General features: G+C 37.9%; 2 protein-coding genes and 1 long non-coding RNA gene across 3 annotated transcripts; 2 read left to right on the plus strand and 1 right to left on the minus strand.

Annotated features, from left to right (window-relative positions):
* Nucleotides 1-2,531: 2,531 nt before the first annotated feature.
* LOC111789690 (biotin carboxyl carrier protein of acetyl-CoA carboxylase, chloroplastic) lies at nucleotides 2,532-4,967 on the plus strand. Its single transcript, XM_023670347.2, has 6 exons — nucleotides 2,532-2,951; nucleotides 3,793-3,843; nucleotides 3,939-4,087; nucleotides 4,175-4,481; nucleotides 4,562-4,699; nucleotides 4,792-4,967. Exons 1-6 carry the CDS (start codon nucleotides 2,766-2,768, stop codon nucleotides 4,813-4,815), a joined length of 855 nt encoding a protein of 284 aa, XP_023526115.1. The 5' UTR covers nucleotides 2,532-2,765; the 3' UTR covers nucleotides 4,816-4,967.
* On the minus strand, nucleotides 4,854-5,544 carry LOC147793247 (uncharacterized). Its single transcript, XR_015420502.1, has 2 exons — nucleotides 5,330-5,544; nucleotides 4,854-5,264 (listed from the first exon to the last, which is right to left on the minus strand). It is a non-coding gene; the product is annotated as an uncharacterized LOC147793247 (long non-coding RNA).
* A 9,350-nt stretch (nucleotides 5,545-14,894) lies between these two features.
* Nucleotides 14,895-15,860, plus strand: LOC111791147 (expansin-A25). Its single transcript, XM_023672379.2, has 2 exons — nucleotides 14,895-15,073; nucleotides 15,168-15,860. Exons 1-2 carry the CDS (start codon nucleotides 14,905-14,907, stop codon nucleotides 15,791-15,793), a joined length of 795 nt encoding a protein of 264 aa, XP_023528147.2. The 5' UTR covers nucleotides 14,895-14,904; the 3' UTR covers nucleotides 15,794-15,860.
* Nucleotides 15,861-16,126: the final 266 nt, after the last annotated feature.

Consider the following 16,126-nt stretch of genomic DNA (forward strand, 5'->3'; position numbering starts at 1 on the left):
CTATAGTTCTCTATACTATAAATGATTATAAATAGAGAATTTTCACAAGCATAGGTATAACGTCCCTAATTTGTTCTAACCTAATTAGCGGCGTTACCTTGCACTCGTATGACGAAAGTACGAAAATTTATGTAAGACAACCTCAATAGCGACAACATGTTCATTATTATAAGTAGTTCATATTTGGGGAAAACAATAGCGACGATCTAACTAAGAAATAAATCAACAGGTAACTAGGAGGAATAATTGCAATTTAACTATCATTCGAAAGAGTCCAAACAAGACGCCTACGACACTACAAGCCCTATCTAAGACTTCCATGGCCTTCGCAGCGTTCACCGTCAGCCGTACATGGGGGCCTTGCCCTTACCTGAAAATATGGGTAGCACGTGGCTTGAGTATTATATAAAATACCCAGTAAGTCGCCCCATTATTGGGGTTAAGCATACAACATACATTCAGAACACATGCCGGTTGCATACAACACACATACATAAGCACAAGTACCAAATGAAAGAAAAGTGAGGGGGACCTGTCTTCCATTCCTTTCCATGGCCTTAGGCCCTTGCTTTGTCCGGGCAGGGTGGATGCATGGTAGCTCCCCACGCATGGCCCACGTACATAACCGTGGGCTCACCAAGCGAGTTCACATGCGAACTCCTTGGGCCTGGCTTGGTCGAGTACGTATGACATACAATACCGGACGCCACGGAAAAGGAGGGACTGCATGATATCATAGCGAGCATAATATCGAACATACGCGTCCGTACCATCATTAACACAACGGGGAAGTAACCCTGTGTACTTAACACATAGCGTGCATGAGGTCCTTAAGGTTTACCTCCATGACATTATACATACAACGTTCCATCCCCTCACCGCATTACATAGCATAACTGGGTTAAACATCGAGTAAGCATATCGTAGCACACTAGTCATCACATTCATGGCATGCGGAGTTCTCATTACAATCGTGACCTGTCAATCAAGCTCATGCATACAGGGTAGCAAGTCATGGCACAAACATCAAATACATAAACATGGCATACGTAGCATTTCGCGGCAAGAAACATATAACCTAGCATGCATCAACAACACACATGGTGCATGCAAGGGCCACAAGGCACACCATCATACATACATAACTAACACCAACATTAAGGTTACTTACCTCTTGGCCTTACTCGCGATAAGCTAACACCCACGTCTAACTACCTCCTCAGATGCCTAAAATAAGGGCGGGAACTGCTCCAGAAGGGTTGAAAACCTAGGAATCGGTATATTATTTGTATACCAAGCCGTTAAGCCGAGCCGTCGAGCCACACCGTCGAGCCGAAACACTAAGCCGACAAGCTGAGAAGGTCCCTGGTGGTGCACAACTCCTGTATGCAGGTTGGTATTGCTGGTCTTGGGCTAGAATGGATACGCGGCCCAAAGTTAGTGTCTGACGCGGATTGCAAGGCGTGGGCCGCAACGGTGGGCCGCATGTTGGCTGATCGAGCTCGCGGGTACCCGTAGAACCCGACCCGCGACCCTCTACTTTGTCTTCCTCACCCGAGAAGCCCGATGAACCCTAATCGCAGAGTTCGACTGCCGTTGTCGATGAGACCACCGCCTTCCGTTCGTCCTTGGCAGTGCGTCTGTCCCGCTAGTTACGAAGTGCCCTGGCATCGGTTTGCTCCTACCTAAGGACTTACAGAAGTCTGAAATCTCACGACGTTTTGATTCCTGACCTAAACCTTTCGGCTCCTCCCTCACAGGTACGATAGTGTCTCGAAAGGAAAAGACGGCTACTAAGGTACCTAGGGTTTAATATGGGGACTCAAGGAATTAATATGCCCTTGTTGGAAAGGCATGCCTCATCGAAAATCTCACGGTTTCTGGCGAGATTTAAGGCTTTTTTTTTCCCTTTCTTTTTGAAACCCTTATCGTCACAATAGGTGCGGTAGATTTAGCAAATATTCTCATGGGTCACCAAAAAAATGTCTACCGACTAACCAATTTGAATTTTTCAATTTTTAAAAAATTCAATGAATCCAAACTTGAAAGAATCTAGGATAGATCAGTTCGTTGATTCCACTATCGGATATTCGAATTGGGCCAATTGCATAATTATGACCTGAGATAGCGAATGAAACAACAAATGGATGGAAATTCTCCACTTAATGACTGCGGTGGCGCTTTAAATCTTGAACCCAATCTAACTTTTATAATTTAGTGGCGCTTTAAATGTTGAACCCAATCTAACTTTTATAATTTAGTTTGGGTAGTCAATATGTTGAGTCATTTGAACCTCCTTAATTCGAACAAAGTTGTCCACCGATTACAACCTAAATCATTGACCATGGATAGAAAAAGATTTGAATTTTGAAGTTCCACGTACACATGTTGGGAAAGAGAGAGAGAATGGAGGGAAGAGGAGAGAGAAGCAAATGCATGTGATGGTTTGTTGTAATGAAAACGGCGATGTTGATTTAATGCTCTCTCCACATCGCATTGCATCGCATTGCATCGCATTGTGATCATCGAAATCTCTCCAAACAATAAGACCTCTAAACCCCAAATTCCCCTTTCTCGCCTCCCCCGCCACGCTCCCTCTTCTTGGATCTCATCGCCCCTTCTTCCTTTTTTTTTATTTCTTTCTGAATCCGCCCCCTCTTTTCCCCCTCATTCGCTTTCCTTCAGATCGCACTCCCATTTCCTACACCCACTTCCCCACTTTCCAATTCAGACCCTCTTTCTACCTTCTTCTGGGTTGCTCTCCAATGGCGTCCTTCACGGTCCCATGCCCCAAGCCTTCCACTCTACCCGCTTTCCGTTCCGCCTCTCACAACAACTGCCATCGCACCCACATTAAGCAGAATCTTTCTCTTCATCGCCGCCCATTTTGCCTGAAGGATTCATTTTCGTTTGGGTCTTCTTTTGTCCACCCACCATTTTCTGGGATTCAGGTCTGTAACTCTGTTCATTGCATTTTCTTGGAATGGATTCTTACTGTTTCAATCTCTTAACTCTCAATGTGCTCCATGATTAATGTAATTTAGAAACATCTTTTGCAAACTCTCTCCGAATAGAATTTGGGACATTTTAATGTTTCAGTTTCAGGACTTAGAAGACAGAACTTATCTTGTTTTGGAATTTGGTGATGAGTTTCTAATTCTTTTTCATAGTCTTGATTCATAGTTGTTTTCGTTTGTAGCACTTTGTTGTTCAATTAGAATCATAACCCAGAGAAAGAAAGAAAGAAAGAAAGAAAGAAAGATTATGGTTTAAGAAAAAGAGCATACAGAATCTTTGCTTCAGAAGTGATGTTCTGTATTAGAAGGATTATCTTATGTTCATGCAACTGGAAGGCCTTTTTGTAGCTTCCTAGACCCAATTTCATGTTATCAATGAAATTGTTTGTTAGCTGGGGATCTCATTTGTCCTTGTTTGGAGTTCTTGAAACTCGAAATCCCAGGAGCTAATCCAAAATCACCTACTCGATTGACAGGCATAGCTTTTATAGTTCCTACAACTCCACTAACCTAAGCTTACCAGTCACTTCAGAAAATTTGTACCTACCAGTTGATTTTAGAAATAAGGTTGATATAGTAGACATTTTGAAGCTGAATGATGATCGAGAAACATTGACGACTTTGTCATGATCATCATAAACTGTTCACAGACGTGTTTCTTGCTAATTCGTATAATGAGAAGAATTTGATCTTAATGGAGTCTGTAAAGAGTGAGATGGTCGTGGTGGTGGTCGTAATTACATTTTGAGTTTGGTATGTACTTTTGTGTTTTCAGGAGCCGAACAAGAAGAAATCTGGTGGTGTAATGGTGCATGCACTTAAGGAGGTTAGTTGGTGGCATGAGCTTTTTAATCTTCTATTTTTAGATACATCCATAGGTTTCTTTGTAGCTGTATGCATTTTGTGTTATCTTTATCACAGATGGTGGTTGGAGAAAGTTCAAATTCTGCACCAGCGCTTGTCTCTAGAGGTAAAGATGAGTCTGCTGCAGAGGCAGTTTCTGATCAAAATTCTCTTCCAGATGAGTCGACGATATCAGCCTTCATGAGCCAAGTTTCAGATCTCATCAAGTGCGTTACTGTCTTCCATATTTGATAAAAGGGAATTTAGTTTTGTTTGTTCAATCTTTACTTTTATTTAAATCTTTTTATATTCAGACTTGTTGATTCAAGAGACATCATGGAACTGCAACTGAAACAACAGGATTGCGAAATTGTAATAAGAAAAAAAGAAGCTTTACAGCCAAGTCCATACCTGGCATTGCCACCACCTCCTCAAGCATATAGCATGGTTGCACCTCCACCGACACTGACCCCGACCCCGGCCCCTGCACCTACAGCTGCTTCTGCTCCTGCAAAACCTCTCCCTGCACTGAAAGCGGGTGGTTCTCATCCACCTTTGAAATGCCCGATGGCTGGAACGTTTTACCGAAGCCCTGCCCCGGGAGAACCTCCATTTGTGAAGGTAAGTTGAGAAGATCAAACTTTGAACTCCTCCATATATAATATATATATATATATTTGATTCATGTGTGGGTTTTGAAGGTGGGAGATAAAGTGCAGAAAGGGCAAATCATATGTATAATTGAAGCCATGAAGTTAATGAATGAGATTGAGGCTGATAGATCTGGAACCATAGCTGAAATATTGGCTGAAGATGGAAAACCAGTCAGCGTAGACACGGTACCACTCTCTCATATTCTTCCATTTATTTTCTTTTCCCTAAAAAACTTGAATCTAAATTCTTCCAACTCCTCTTCCTCTTTATTGTGCAGCCTCTTCTTGTGATCGTACCTTGATTGATAGATAACCTTCAACAATGCCACCTTTCAAGCTCTTCTTTTTCTTTTTCTTAGGTTCAAATTTGTTATAGATTTGTACGCACTTTTGGAAGATGTGTCAACTTTTTTTGTTTTTTAATAAATGATGAGGATGTTTTTACATGACGATATTCGAACTCTTCCACAATTTTTCTATTGGCTGTTTCCAGATTGATTACCTAAACCCTTTTTTTCTTTCCTAACATCTCTCGCCTAAACCTAAGCATGTTACAATTTACTTAATACACCTATCATCCTCCTCCTCGTTGCCTACTATAGCTACCTTTCCTGCCACTGTTGTCCTCCTCGTCACCACCCGTTGTAGATTTCCGTCCTTTTGTTGGGGTAGGACGCTTCCTTTTACTATTTGCTGTGTAAGTGGAGTAATCAAATGCATCATCCCTAAGCCTAAGAGTGCTCTTGAAATCCTGTGGGGGGTTTTTAATCAGATGACAGAGGGAGAATAAATGATACAATGGAGAACCAAACGCACCTGGTATCTTTGCATAAACTCTTGATAAGATGTTGGCAGAGAGTTGTGCATGTTTCGCTGATGTCTGAAGGAACATTTTGCTTGGACAGGAACTCCCCAGGTTTTGGTGGTTCATTTGGATTGAAAGACTAATTTCCAGAAAAGAACATGATGAGCCAATTGAATGGCTTTGTGTCTACGTTGTGAATAAATACCAATTAACAAGCATATATATACCTGGCATCGTGCATCCTTTAGGCTGTACACGATCTTTAGATGTCTCTTTAGCTTCAAAAGAAGTTGCAGTGCGATAGCTGCCAGGCTCAGTATAAAATCACTCTCAAACATATATGCCTCTAATCGTTCAAAATCAACTTTTGAGTGGATATAGTAATATGATCAAACTAAGTGTTTGAAATTACCTGAATTTTCTGAAGATCATCTTTTGAGATACTATACAAATCCACCGAGCAAATGTTATGGAGTTTTCCCTCCAATGTAGTATTATTATTACTCAATTCATGATGAGCGACCGACTCTGGTGGGATTTGCTGATTCAAATCCATCGACATAAAATCACAAAAAGGACGAGCATGGTCGAACTCCACTGACCTGTTCATATCTGCTAAAATTATATTATCAGAAAATAGAGCAGGTTGCAGAGGCTGAATCATTCCATTTTCGTAAGGTACCTGAAAGGAGATCCATTAGTAGTTATATTGCATAGGTTTAAGGCTGGAGCATAGGGGACATTACTTCTCATTCATATTCATCAATAAGTGGTGAGCCAGCCTTGCGTTTGCTTCATGGGGGTCTGTTTCAAGTGCGATAAGATAAGGAACACAAGCAATCGGACAGCCAAGGGGTTTTCGACCCCTTTTATAGGCAAAATTTGAAAGTCGAAGCAAGATAAAATTGCTTGCTCTCTGGCAAAAATTTGTTTAGATACGAGATTTTTCGTATCCTTTTTCTAAAACAAATTTGGATGCTCTGGAATCGGTTTTGATACCAAAGTTTTTGTTAATTAAATCATTTTGAAATTTTTATACACAGAGTATTAAGTAATTTTTTTTAAATAGAATTCCATATTCTCAAATGAAAACGGATAATGGATTTTTTCTTGAAGTTCGAGGATTTCTCCTTCGCTGGATTGTTCTGAGTCGGTTAGAGCTAGTCGTAGTAGTTGATTTTTCAACTCTTGATCGATATCCAACTCATTGATCTTTCCTATGATCGGACACTTATTGGCATAGTGTCCTTCATCCCGACATTTAAAGCAAGTTTACTTTCTCTTGCTTCTTTGAGATCTTGTAGGGGTATACATTTTCTTTGAATACGTTGGCTTTTGAGATTGCACGGGTTTACTCCGATACTTTTCTCTAGGCTTGTATGATCTATATGATTTTGGATACGTTTTGACTTCTTTCTTCTGGAGGTCGAGGGAGCTTCTATCCCCTTGTATCCATATTGATCGCAAAATCTTCCAAGCTCTTTTCTGTTTGATATCGAAGAATTGAGCTTGTTTTGAATCTTTGACTTATTACAAAGTCTGAGTCCTTTTATGATGAAAGATGCTATGGATCCGTATGACAAAGTTTGCCATGGAATTGTTCCATTATACTTTGTCTTAAGACCGTCTTTGATCCTTCTTGAGAAGTGTTTTGATAGTCCATTGACAAAATTCTCCTTCCAGAACTCCAACGAACTGTCCGTTCTAATGAGAACTTTGCTGAAATACATGTCTTTGTACCACCTAAAATCGCCTAAGGTTGGGCACTTTAGGTTCATGAGTATTTCGGCAGATCTCTCCTGGTATTTCAGGGGGTCGCCTACGAAGAATTCTATGAGGGTATAGACGAGGGTGTTGACAGCATCCTCTACCCTTTTATGTTGTACCTCGGTCCTGGTTGATGGACCTTCTTCTTTAATGATTTGAGTAGTTGACCTAATAACATAGTGGTTTAATATCTGTTGACGAGTTGATTCGTCAAGATATTTGTCCCACCAGTTTTTGAGTTGCCTGGTAAATCCGGTTACTAGAACTTGAGCTATTTGATGGTCGGATTTATGATCCTGTAATTTATACGCGCCTGCGGGCATCATCATCTCATTGACAACATTCATTATCAGATAGTCGGACAATCCATCGATATTCCATTCATAGAATGTTAGACCATCGAGGGCTTGAGTTTGTAGCGTCTTTTCTTTGAATTGAATATCCAGGAAAGACAGTTGAGGATACCAATTTTTCTGATTACTGGTATTCTTTTGACTTCTAGAGATCCTTTCAATTCGATTGTATAGAGGTTCTTCTATCTCATTTACAATCTCATCTTCGGACTCTTGGATCTCGTCGTAATTGTTAACGACATTGACAAATGAATCTTGAGGTGTTATTCCAGGATTTAGAATCCTATCCAACTTTTCTTCTATCTTGGCCATTGCAGCCTCTTCTTTTGAAACCCTCCTTGTAAATATGTTGAGATTTGTTGGTCTGAGTATTGGGATTGACTCATCGATCTTTGGTACAGAGCTGCTTGTGCTTTCTTGCTGAGTACCAGATTTCTTCGAGATTTTTCCCTCGATACTCTCAAGTTGAGTAGCAATCGTGGATAAAATCTTATTTGAATAATTGTTTTGATGCTGGATATTCTTGATATCCTTTAGAGTTGGATTACCCTTTTCTGGTCCTTCCGGAATCTTTTTGAAAGGATTGGCTTTGACCTTTTCTCCATAGTAGTTGTCAAATTCAACTTCTTCCGGAGGATGTTTTGAATATACATCGCCTCGGTAGTCTTCCAGCTCTTCTGAGTTAAGGTGAATATCTGCAAAATATTTTCTTCAAACTATTCAAAGAATAGTATATTTTCTTCTATGGCTTTCATTTCCATATGAGAATACAACTGCGCCCTTAATTCATTTCGCTTAGCTTCTTTGTAGGTTTGAAAGAAGACATTTCTTTTTGAAGAGTTGATAGCTGACATAAAATCTGCTTTTAGAAATTCCTTGTCTATCCAGCTCTGATGACATTTAGCTGACTTTTGTAGACAGATTGAGTATCCATATGAGTATGGGTTGGAGATCTTGAGCCATCGTCATAGTGGATTGATGCCCTTCTTTGATCACTAACCTCTTTTACCTTTAAGGGGTCATACATTGATCTTGAAACTCCTGAAGTGCTCGGTCTAGAATTCAGGAATTCTTTTACTTTCGAATGTGACGAAGGTTCTTCGCTGAATTTTATTTCAACGCTCCCGTCGTCATGTTCGATGATGTGGACTGGGTTTTGAGATTCTTTTCTTTTTTGGAAGATTTGCATCTATCTTCTATTTCTCTGAGAGTATTTCTGGTTATTTAATCCAAACGAGAGTTTTTGGAATAGTCACCGAAGACTTTCCAATATTTGCCTCTATGAGCATGGTTGATCCCTTGGCGAGAATCTTAATTCTCTTGGAGAAATATTTGTATTCATGAGCTTATAATAAACCTTGAATATGACGACTGAAGAATGAGTTTCAGCCTTGGTGTTCAAATTTTTTTACTCTAAGTCCAGCATAAGAGCTGATAATATGTGTGGGTCGTTGAGCGACAAAGCAAAATTTGGATAACAATTGAAATAGATTAGTTCATTCTCTGAGTTAGATTGAATCATTCCCAGTAAAGAATTTGAGAAGTCTTCATGTCTCTTATCTCGTAGGGAGATATGGACTGCGATATCTAATCCAAGTTTGAATAATGGTTTTACAGCGACTTGAACAAGACCGACATGAAGATAGTTAAACTCTTCGCGATGGAGTATAAGAGATTTTGAAAAAAGATTCAGAAATTCCCTATTGCTATGAATTGGGATATTTTGGAGTGTAAGAGATTTTGAAAAAAGATTAAGAGATTCCCTGTGGTTATGAATTAGGATATTTTTCCCTAAGAATTTGATGAATGATTCTTGCACTATGATATTCTTGATTGACAATATTTGAGATAGTGAGATTTTCTCCTCTCCTATGTTCATTTGAACTTTCTTCTTCACTAGGACATTTGAAATGATTTGATTTCCTATGATTTGATTTTCTGAGTTTTCTAAAACATTCGTTCACAAGATGAAGATACGGGCGACAGGAGATAAATAGAATAGAATAATTCTTTTCTGAATTTCTCAATTGATTTTCAAGAGAGAGCTATCGGCCGATCGATCCCCTCCTTACATTGATGAAGTCTTTTTTATAAACTTCTTGAAGGTAGATTTGAAAAACATATACTAAGAGATAAGATCAAAGTAGGACAGGACACTTGCCAGTTTTCTAAAAGTAGGAAAAGACATCAAGCAAACTAATAATTTAGAAGACTAGTCATTTACAAAGTCAAAAACTGATAATTCACATGCGAGCCTTCGATGTGTGGCTGACAAATTGTCAATTTTTGTCTAATAAAGATGTCAAGTTGTTGATAAAATCTTCTTCGGAATCTTTCGTATGACTAAGCACCCAAGCTTGTCAACGGACTTAATGCGCTTCCCGCGTCTTACCACCTGGAACACAAGGGCTATTCGCTCAGCTATCACATACTCAGAATTCCTCCGAACTTTCTCTTATCTTCTCACTGCTTTCAGCACTATCATACTTAAAAGATTAAGTAACTCCTCTTCCTTCACAAAATTGAGACTCTGATACCATCTGAACGCTTAATGACTAGAGCTCTAAAATTTACATAAACTCTGTCATCCTAGCTTAATTTACATGAAAAAATACTTAATTTACAAGTAGTCGACAAAATGGGCTCATATCCACGTGAAAGTAATACATTGAAAAGTAAAAAAAAAAAAAAAAATACTAGCATGACACCCTATAAAGAAAAGAAATACTAGCATAACAACCTATAAAGAAAAGAAATACTAGCATGACAACGTATAAAGCTTATAAAGAAAAAGAAATATGAGCATGATAACTTATACATGAAAGAAAAAGGAAATAATCATCAAATAAATGGATGAAAAAGGAAATAAAGAAAAAGACAAATAATTGAAAGACAAATTTGAAAAGTGAAAGATAAGTTAAAAAAGGAGAAGAAATATGTCAGAAAACATATCCATTTACGATTTTTTTTTACAAGTAGTTTAACAACTGTCCAATCTTTTGTAACTATCAATTTTTAGTAAGGTGGTTGAGATCGTAGATGGTATCTTCTTCTACTACAAAAGAAGAAGAGGTTGAACTGACTCATGGACGATGAAGAAGCTTTTGAAAATTAACTTCTGAAGTTGCTTGGACTAATGGGCACGACTTTGAATTAAGAAACTATGTGGTTTTTTGATAAATATTGAAGGTGGTCATTCTTAGATAACCCGATCTCCACTACTTTTACATCTAGGTGGGTATAAGTGTATTTATCCCACCATTTGATTTTGATTACTTTGAACACCTGTTTAACTCGATCTTCCGTTTCTTTTATTTGGAAATTTCAAGTTAGAATCCAAAAAATTTGATAATATACCTAAACTGATAGCTAATGGAAATAGAGTTTTGAAGATATATTCAACTTATTTAGTGGTAAGCTTAAACCTATAAATTTCTAAAGGAAACTGAAATAGTAACACCGCCAAATCCGAAAACCAGAACGACCGAACCGAAATGCAGCCAACTGAAGTGAAGAGTTACAAAAGTCGAATTACCAGAATTGAGTTCCAAAAACCAAAAAATATACGTATATAAAAAATAAAAAAAAAAAATTAAAAAAAAAAATAAAAAAAACTCACAAGTAAGACACGTCAGTAGCACGAAGCAGATCAGCGATGTTGTTAGACTGAGCGAGAAGATGAGTCCCTGAAGTAGCATAGCTGCCGTCCGGTTCATCGAAGAGGAGGAGTAGGTGGTAGGAGGCGCCAAAGAAGACCGGAAGCGATGGCAAAGGGCAAGCAGGGAGCAACCTCGGAGTGTAGTGAATTAGACAAGCCGATGCCACGGAGAGCGGAGGCAGAGGTAGAAGCAGAAGCGGAGGCAGAGGTAGAAGCAGAAGCGGAGGCAGAGGTAGAAGCAGAAGCGGAGGGGGACAAAGTCATTGATAAGAGAGCGATCCGCAGAGAAAGAGCATGAAGAGTAGAGAGGTTGAAGGAAGAGAAATGGAGATGACGACGAGCCCTAACGACAGAGGAAGAGAGAGAAGCAAATGGCGGGGAAAATTGGAATTTTTTCTTTTGATAGAAATTTATAAAATAATGATTTTTTATGTTTTTTTTTTTTTTTTTTTTTTTCACTCTCTAATACTCATAAGTGATAATGGTGTCAAAATTGTATATATTATCATAATTGTATAAAGTAAATAATTCCTAGGAATTTTTTTTGGAATTTTTTATTTTTATTTTGGACCGTCAAGGGTGTCAAAATGCTCGGCAGTAACAAAACATACACAATCAACGACATTTCATTTTCTTATTTTACGCATGACATACTTGATGGTGACGGGACATCGACGATTGGACTGTGGAACATGTCAAACCTACATTGTAAACTAGTTTACAAGATCTATAACCTAGAGCTTTGATACCAACTCTAACGACCTAAAATTTTCTACTTAATTTAAGGTCGCTACTGTATACATATCATGAACATTGAATGCGGAAATACTTCATTGAAACTTCATAAAACAACACCTTCATCTTAAAACACAACCATAGACATAGTGTTTTGAAAACACCTTTAAAACAACATAACGAAATAAAATAAATAAACGTTTAAATTAAAAACATTCTATTCTAGCGTAAGCCTAAAAAAATAAATACGACTATTTTATGCATGTGTCATGGTCTCGAGTTGCGATGTTGTCGTCATCCGTACAGGTGGGGTTAAATGCAAGAACATGTGAATGCAATAATGGGACCTATCATAATAGTCTGTTTTCCTATGGTACTATCTAACGGGCAGCTTGGATGTGTATTTTAGACTCTACACACAGCCCACACGTGCGAGTGTGGACCCACCAGTCGGTTCACACACCGCTAGGCCCCTTTCCTTGTCAGGCGAGCATGCTCTGGTAGCTCATTATGCAGGAAACCCGTTAGAAGTAGTAGCCATCCCAACAACATTAGGTCAAACATGATGGTCGTTCTCTTGCCTAGTAGTGTACGCATCCGTACCATCGTGAAGGAATAGGGGTATCTCCCAATGCATGAGCACACAATAATGCATGAGGTTTAAATATATTCCCATTTTTATTATTGTTTAATACACCGCACTAGCGTTCTGTCCATATCATATCATTTTTCATAACAATCCTCATATCGTTTATCATATCTTTCATGCATACGTCGGGATTGTATTTCATGCTAGTTCATTGTTTTGCATGTCAATCATATCATATCATTCAGATTACGTAAATATATCATATTATAACATTTCATGCTTTCAGACATAACAATTTTCATTATATACATATAATACCATAACATATCGCAATACAATATATCATATCATAAACATGATAATTTATCACAGATCTCGTACCATAACATATTTCATATCATATTACAACATATATATATATACATATATCTGTCATTCACATGTCGTATCATAATCATATCATTTCATAAACACTTCGTAGTCATATTGTTTCCTAAACTTGTCATAGCCTTATCATCCTTATACATCTCATAGTCGTATCATTTCATGAACATACCTTAGTCATATCGTTTCCATATGCATATCCTAGTCATATCGTTTCATGAACATACCTTAATCATATCGTATTCTAACATATCCTAAATCATATCGTTTCATGATCGTATCCTAGTCTTACCATTACAAGAATGTATTCAACCATATCGTTTTATGAACGCATCCTAGTCATACCATTACAAGAATGCATCCTAACCATATCGTTTCATGAACGTATCCTAGTCATACTATTACAGGAACATATCCTAACCATATCATTCTATCAATCTATCATAATCATATCATTTTCTATACATAACCTAACCATATCGTTATGTCAACCATGTCTTAGTCATATCGTTACATTACATTTATTGCATTCCTCTCGTATCCTACCTCACATATATCATTGAACACAACATAACGTAAGAGTTATCATACCATTCACATATCATAACACATACATAATATATCATAATTATCGATTCATAAACAATTCACTCATATTAAATTTAAAACCACATGGCACGTGTTAGCATCAAATATAATCATGCCGATAGTAACGTCACTTACCTGATTATCTTAGGCTGGTGTCAGCAATTTATCCTTAACGAAAGTTCGTTTTTATTTTTTTTGTATCCAAATCAACTTATGTGGATTCAAAAGTCAATTCTTTCTATCCAAATAATTTTTTGGATCTCTTCTTTTCTGTTAAATCTGCTTGAACTAAATGACAATTTCCTTTTTCTCTCTAAATAAATTTGCAAATCTTTTCTTTTCTGTTTGTATCTCCAATTTTTTTATGTTTTTTTCTCTCTCTCTAGAACCATCATTCTGACTTAAGGATGAGTTACTTCTATTTATTTGTTTATTACTGTTGTTACATTACGTAAGTAACACGAGGAAAATCTTTTGAATTCAATAAATAGCTCAAGATATTTAAAAGCATGGTAGATGGGAGTTCGATCCTTCTCTCCAATCTGTACCCGAATATGACTTTCTTCAATTGGGTATGCTCCGGACTTGTTAGCGTTCGTGGTCTTCTATGGAGATGTTCCTTGAAGGTTCAGAAATCAAATGGGATTGGTTTGTCTCGACAAATTTTCTTGTAGGCTCGAATTGAAATTTCAAGCTTCAACCCCTTCTCTTTAATGACGAACTAGATTGAGAATTGGTGTTTGAGGCTCCTTCAACACCGGACTCCTTTATCAAACTTGTGGGTAATCTTATTTAGAAAGTGTAGACCGAACAAGTTCGAAGGAAAATGGTTAACCATGACTCTTGAATTCGGAAGAAATTCAACACTAGAAAACCCAAAATATCAAAATCTATAACTTGTGATAGGAGACACGACTTAGCTCGATTCTTATTCCAAAGACTTTATAGATAAAGCTTAAACTGACATTAACACCTTCAGAATCGTCGTGAATTAGAGTTTTGAGTTTTTTAAAAAAAAAATATGAGAAATATCATATCCGATCAGCGAGCCATCGACCTCCAATTTGAATTATTTTTATTGATCATATGATATATATCAAAGTAAGATTAAGATATTCTAGAAAGAAGAAAAAAAATAGGAAATCTTAATATTTATTAGGGATCTACACCATATTCTAAAATATTAATATTGGCTTCCCCATTTAGAAAACCCAATGGAAAGAATTATTTGGTATCATTTGAAATATTAGAGTATGAAATTCCTTAATTCAAAATGCAAAAGAGAAAAAAAAAAAACCAAATGCTTTCTCAATTGCATTTTTGGGCTTAATTACAGCATGGGATCCTTCTCTCCCTTCCCGTTTTTGGGTTACCAACATTGATCATATTCCAATTCAGATATATAATTTGGTTTTCCATTTCTAAATCCATTTTGTACCCTATAAATTCACCACTTCCACTTCATGTTCTTGCACCATTCTTTTCTCTACCAAAAGAGAATAACAAAAACCAATGGCTTCTTCCTTCAACTTTGTGTTCCTTTGGTTGAGTTTTGCAGCCTTTTTGGCAGACCCCATAGCATGTAGGCTCCTTGATCCCATTGGTATCCAAAACATCAACGGTGCATGGCGCAATGCTCATGCCACCTTCTACGGTGACATGGGGGGTGGCGAAACTATGCGTAAGGATTAACTGCACTTTCAAAATACTATCTTCTCATTATCTTTTAATATTTATATGATGTTAAGCTCAACGTTATTTCTTACTTGCAACAGAGGGAGCTTGCGGGTATGGAAACCTACACGATCAAGGTTACGGGCTAGAGACGGCGGCAATAAGCACAGCACTTTTCAACAACGGTCTAACCTGTGGAGCATGCTTCGAGTTAAAGTGTCAGCCCGGTGGACACTATTCGTGCCTACCAAACTCGGGCACAATCAAAATAACCGCCACAAACTTCTGCCCACCAAACTACACGAAAACAGTAGACATTTGGTGCAATCCACCCCAAGAGCACTTCGACCTTTCTCTCTACATGTTTACTAAAATCGCCCCTTATCGTGCTGGTGTCATCAATGTTAGCTATCGTAGGGTACTTTGCCAGAAACAAGGTGGCGTCCGGTTCCAATTAAATGGGAACCCATATTGGCTAATCGTCCTACCCTTTAATGTTGGAGGTGCTGGTGATGTTGTTGGTGTTAACATTAAAGGCTCTTCTTCTACTGGGTGGCTTAAGATGTCAAAGAATTGGGGCCAAAATTGGGAGACGGGTACCGTTTTTGTGGGCCAGAGCCTGTCCTTTCAAGTCACTACCAGTGATTCGAGGACCCTTCAATTTGATAATGTGGTGCCTAGCTCTTGGCAGTTCGGCCAAACCTTTGAAGGGAAGCGGAATTTCTAAATCACATAATTAAAGCAGATTTAGGTTTCGTAAGTGTGACTTAAATAAAGCAGCTTAGTAGTAGCCCATGTTGCTACCTTAGTTTAAGTTACAAATGAGTGTACTCCAAAAAATGTCACCAATTTGTCAACTACCTTTTAATAAACACTTTTCCCTTTTTTATAATAACTCCCATTTCATCTCCGTATAACTTAAATTTCTATTCTCCGATAAGAGTTCACTCCAACCATACTAATAATTATTCCATCTTTTTATCGTAGATTCTAATAAGTGATGATATTAAAAATTTGAAACTATATATAACATTTTTGCCGAGCTATTATAAAGGCCAGA

This window comes from Cucurbita pepo, chromosome 3 (genome assembly GCF_057944985.1).
Source record: "Cucurbita pepo subsp. pepo isolate OVF chromosome 3, ASM5794498v1, whole genome shotgun sequence".
NCBI classification, from domain to species: domain Eukaryota; kingdom Viridiplantae; phylum Streptophyta; class Magnoliopsida; order Cucurbitales; family Cucurbitaceae; genus Cucurbita; species Cucurbita pepo.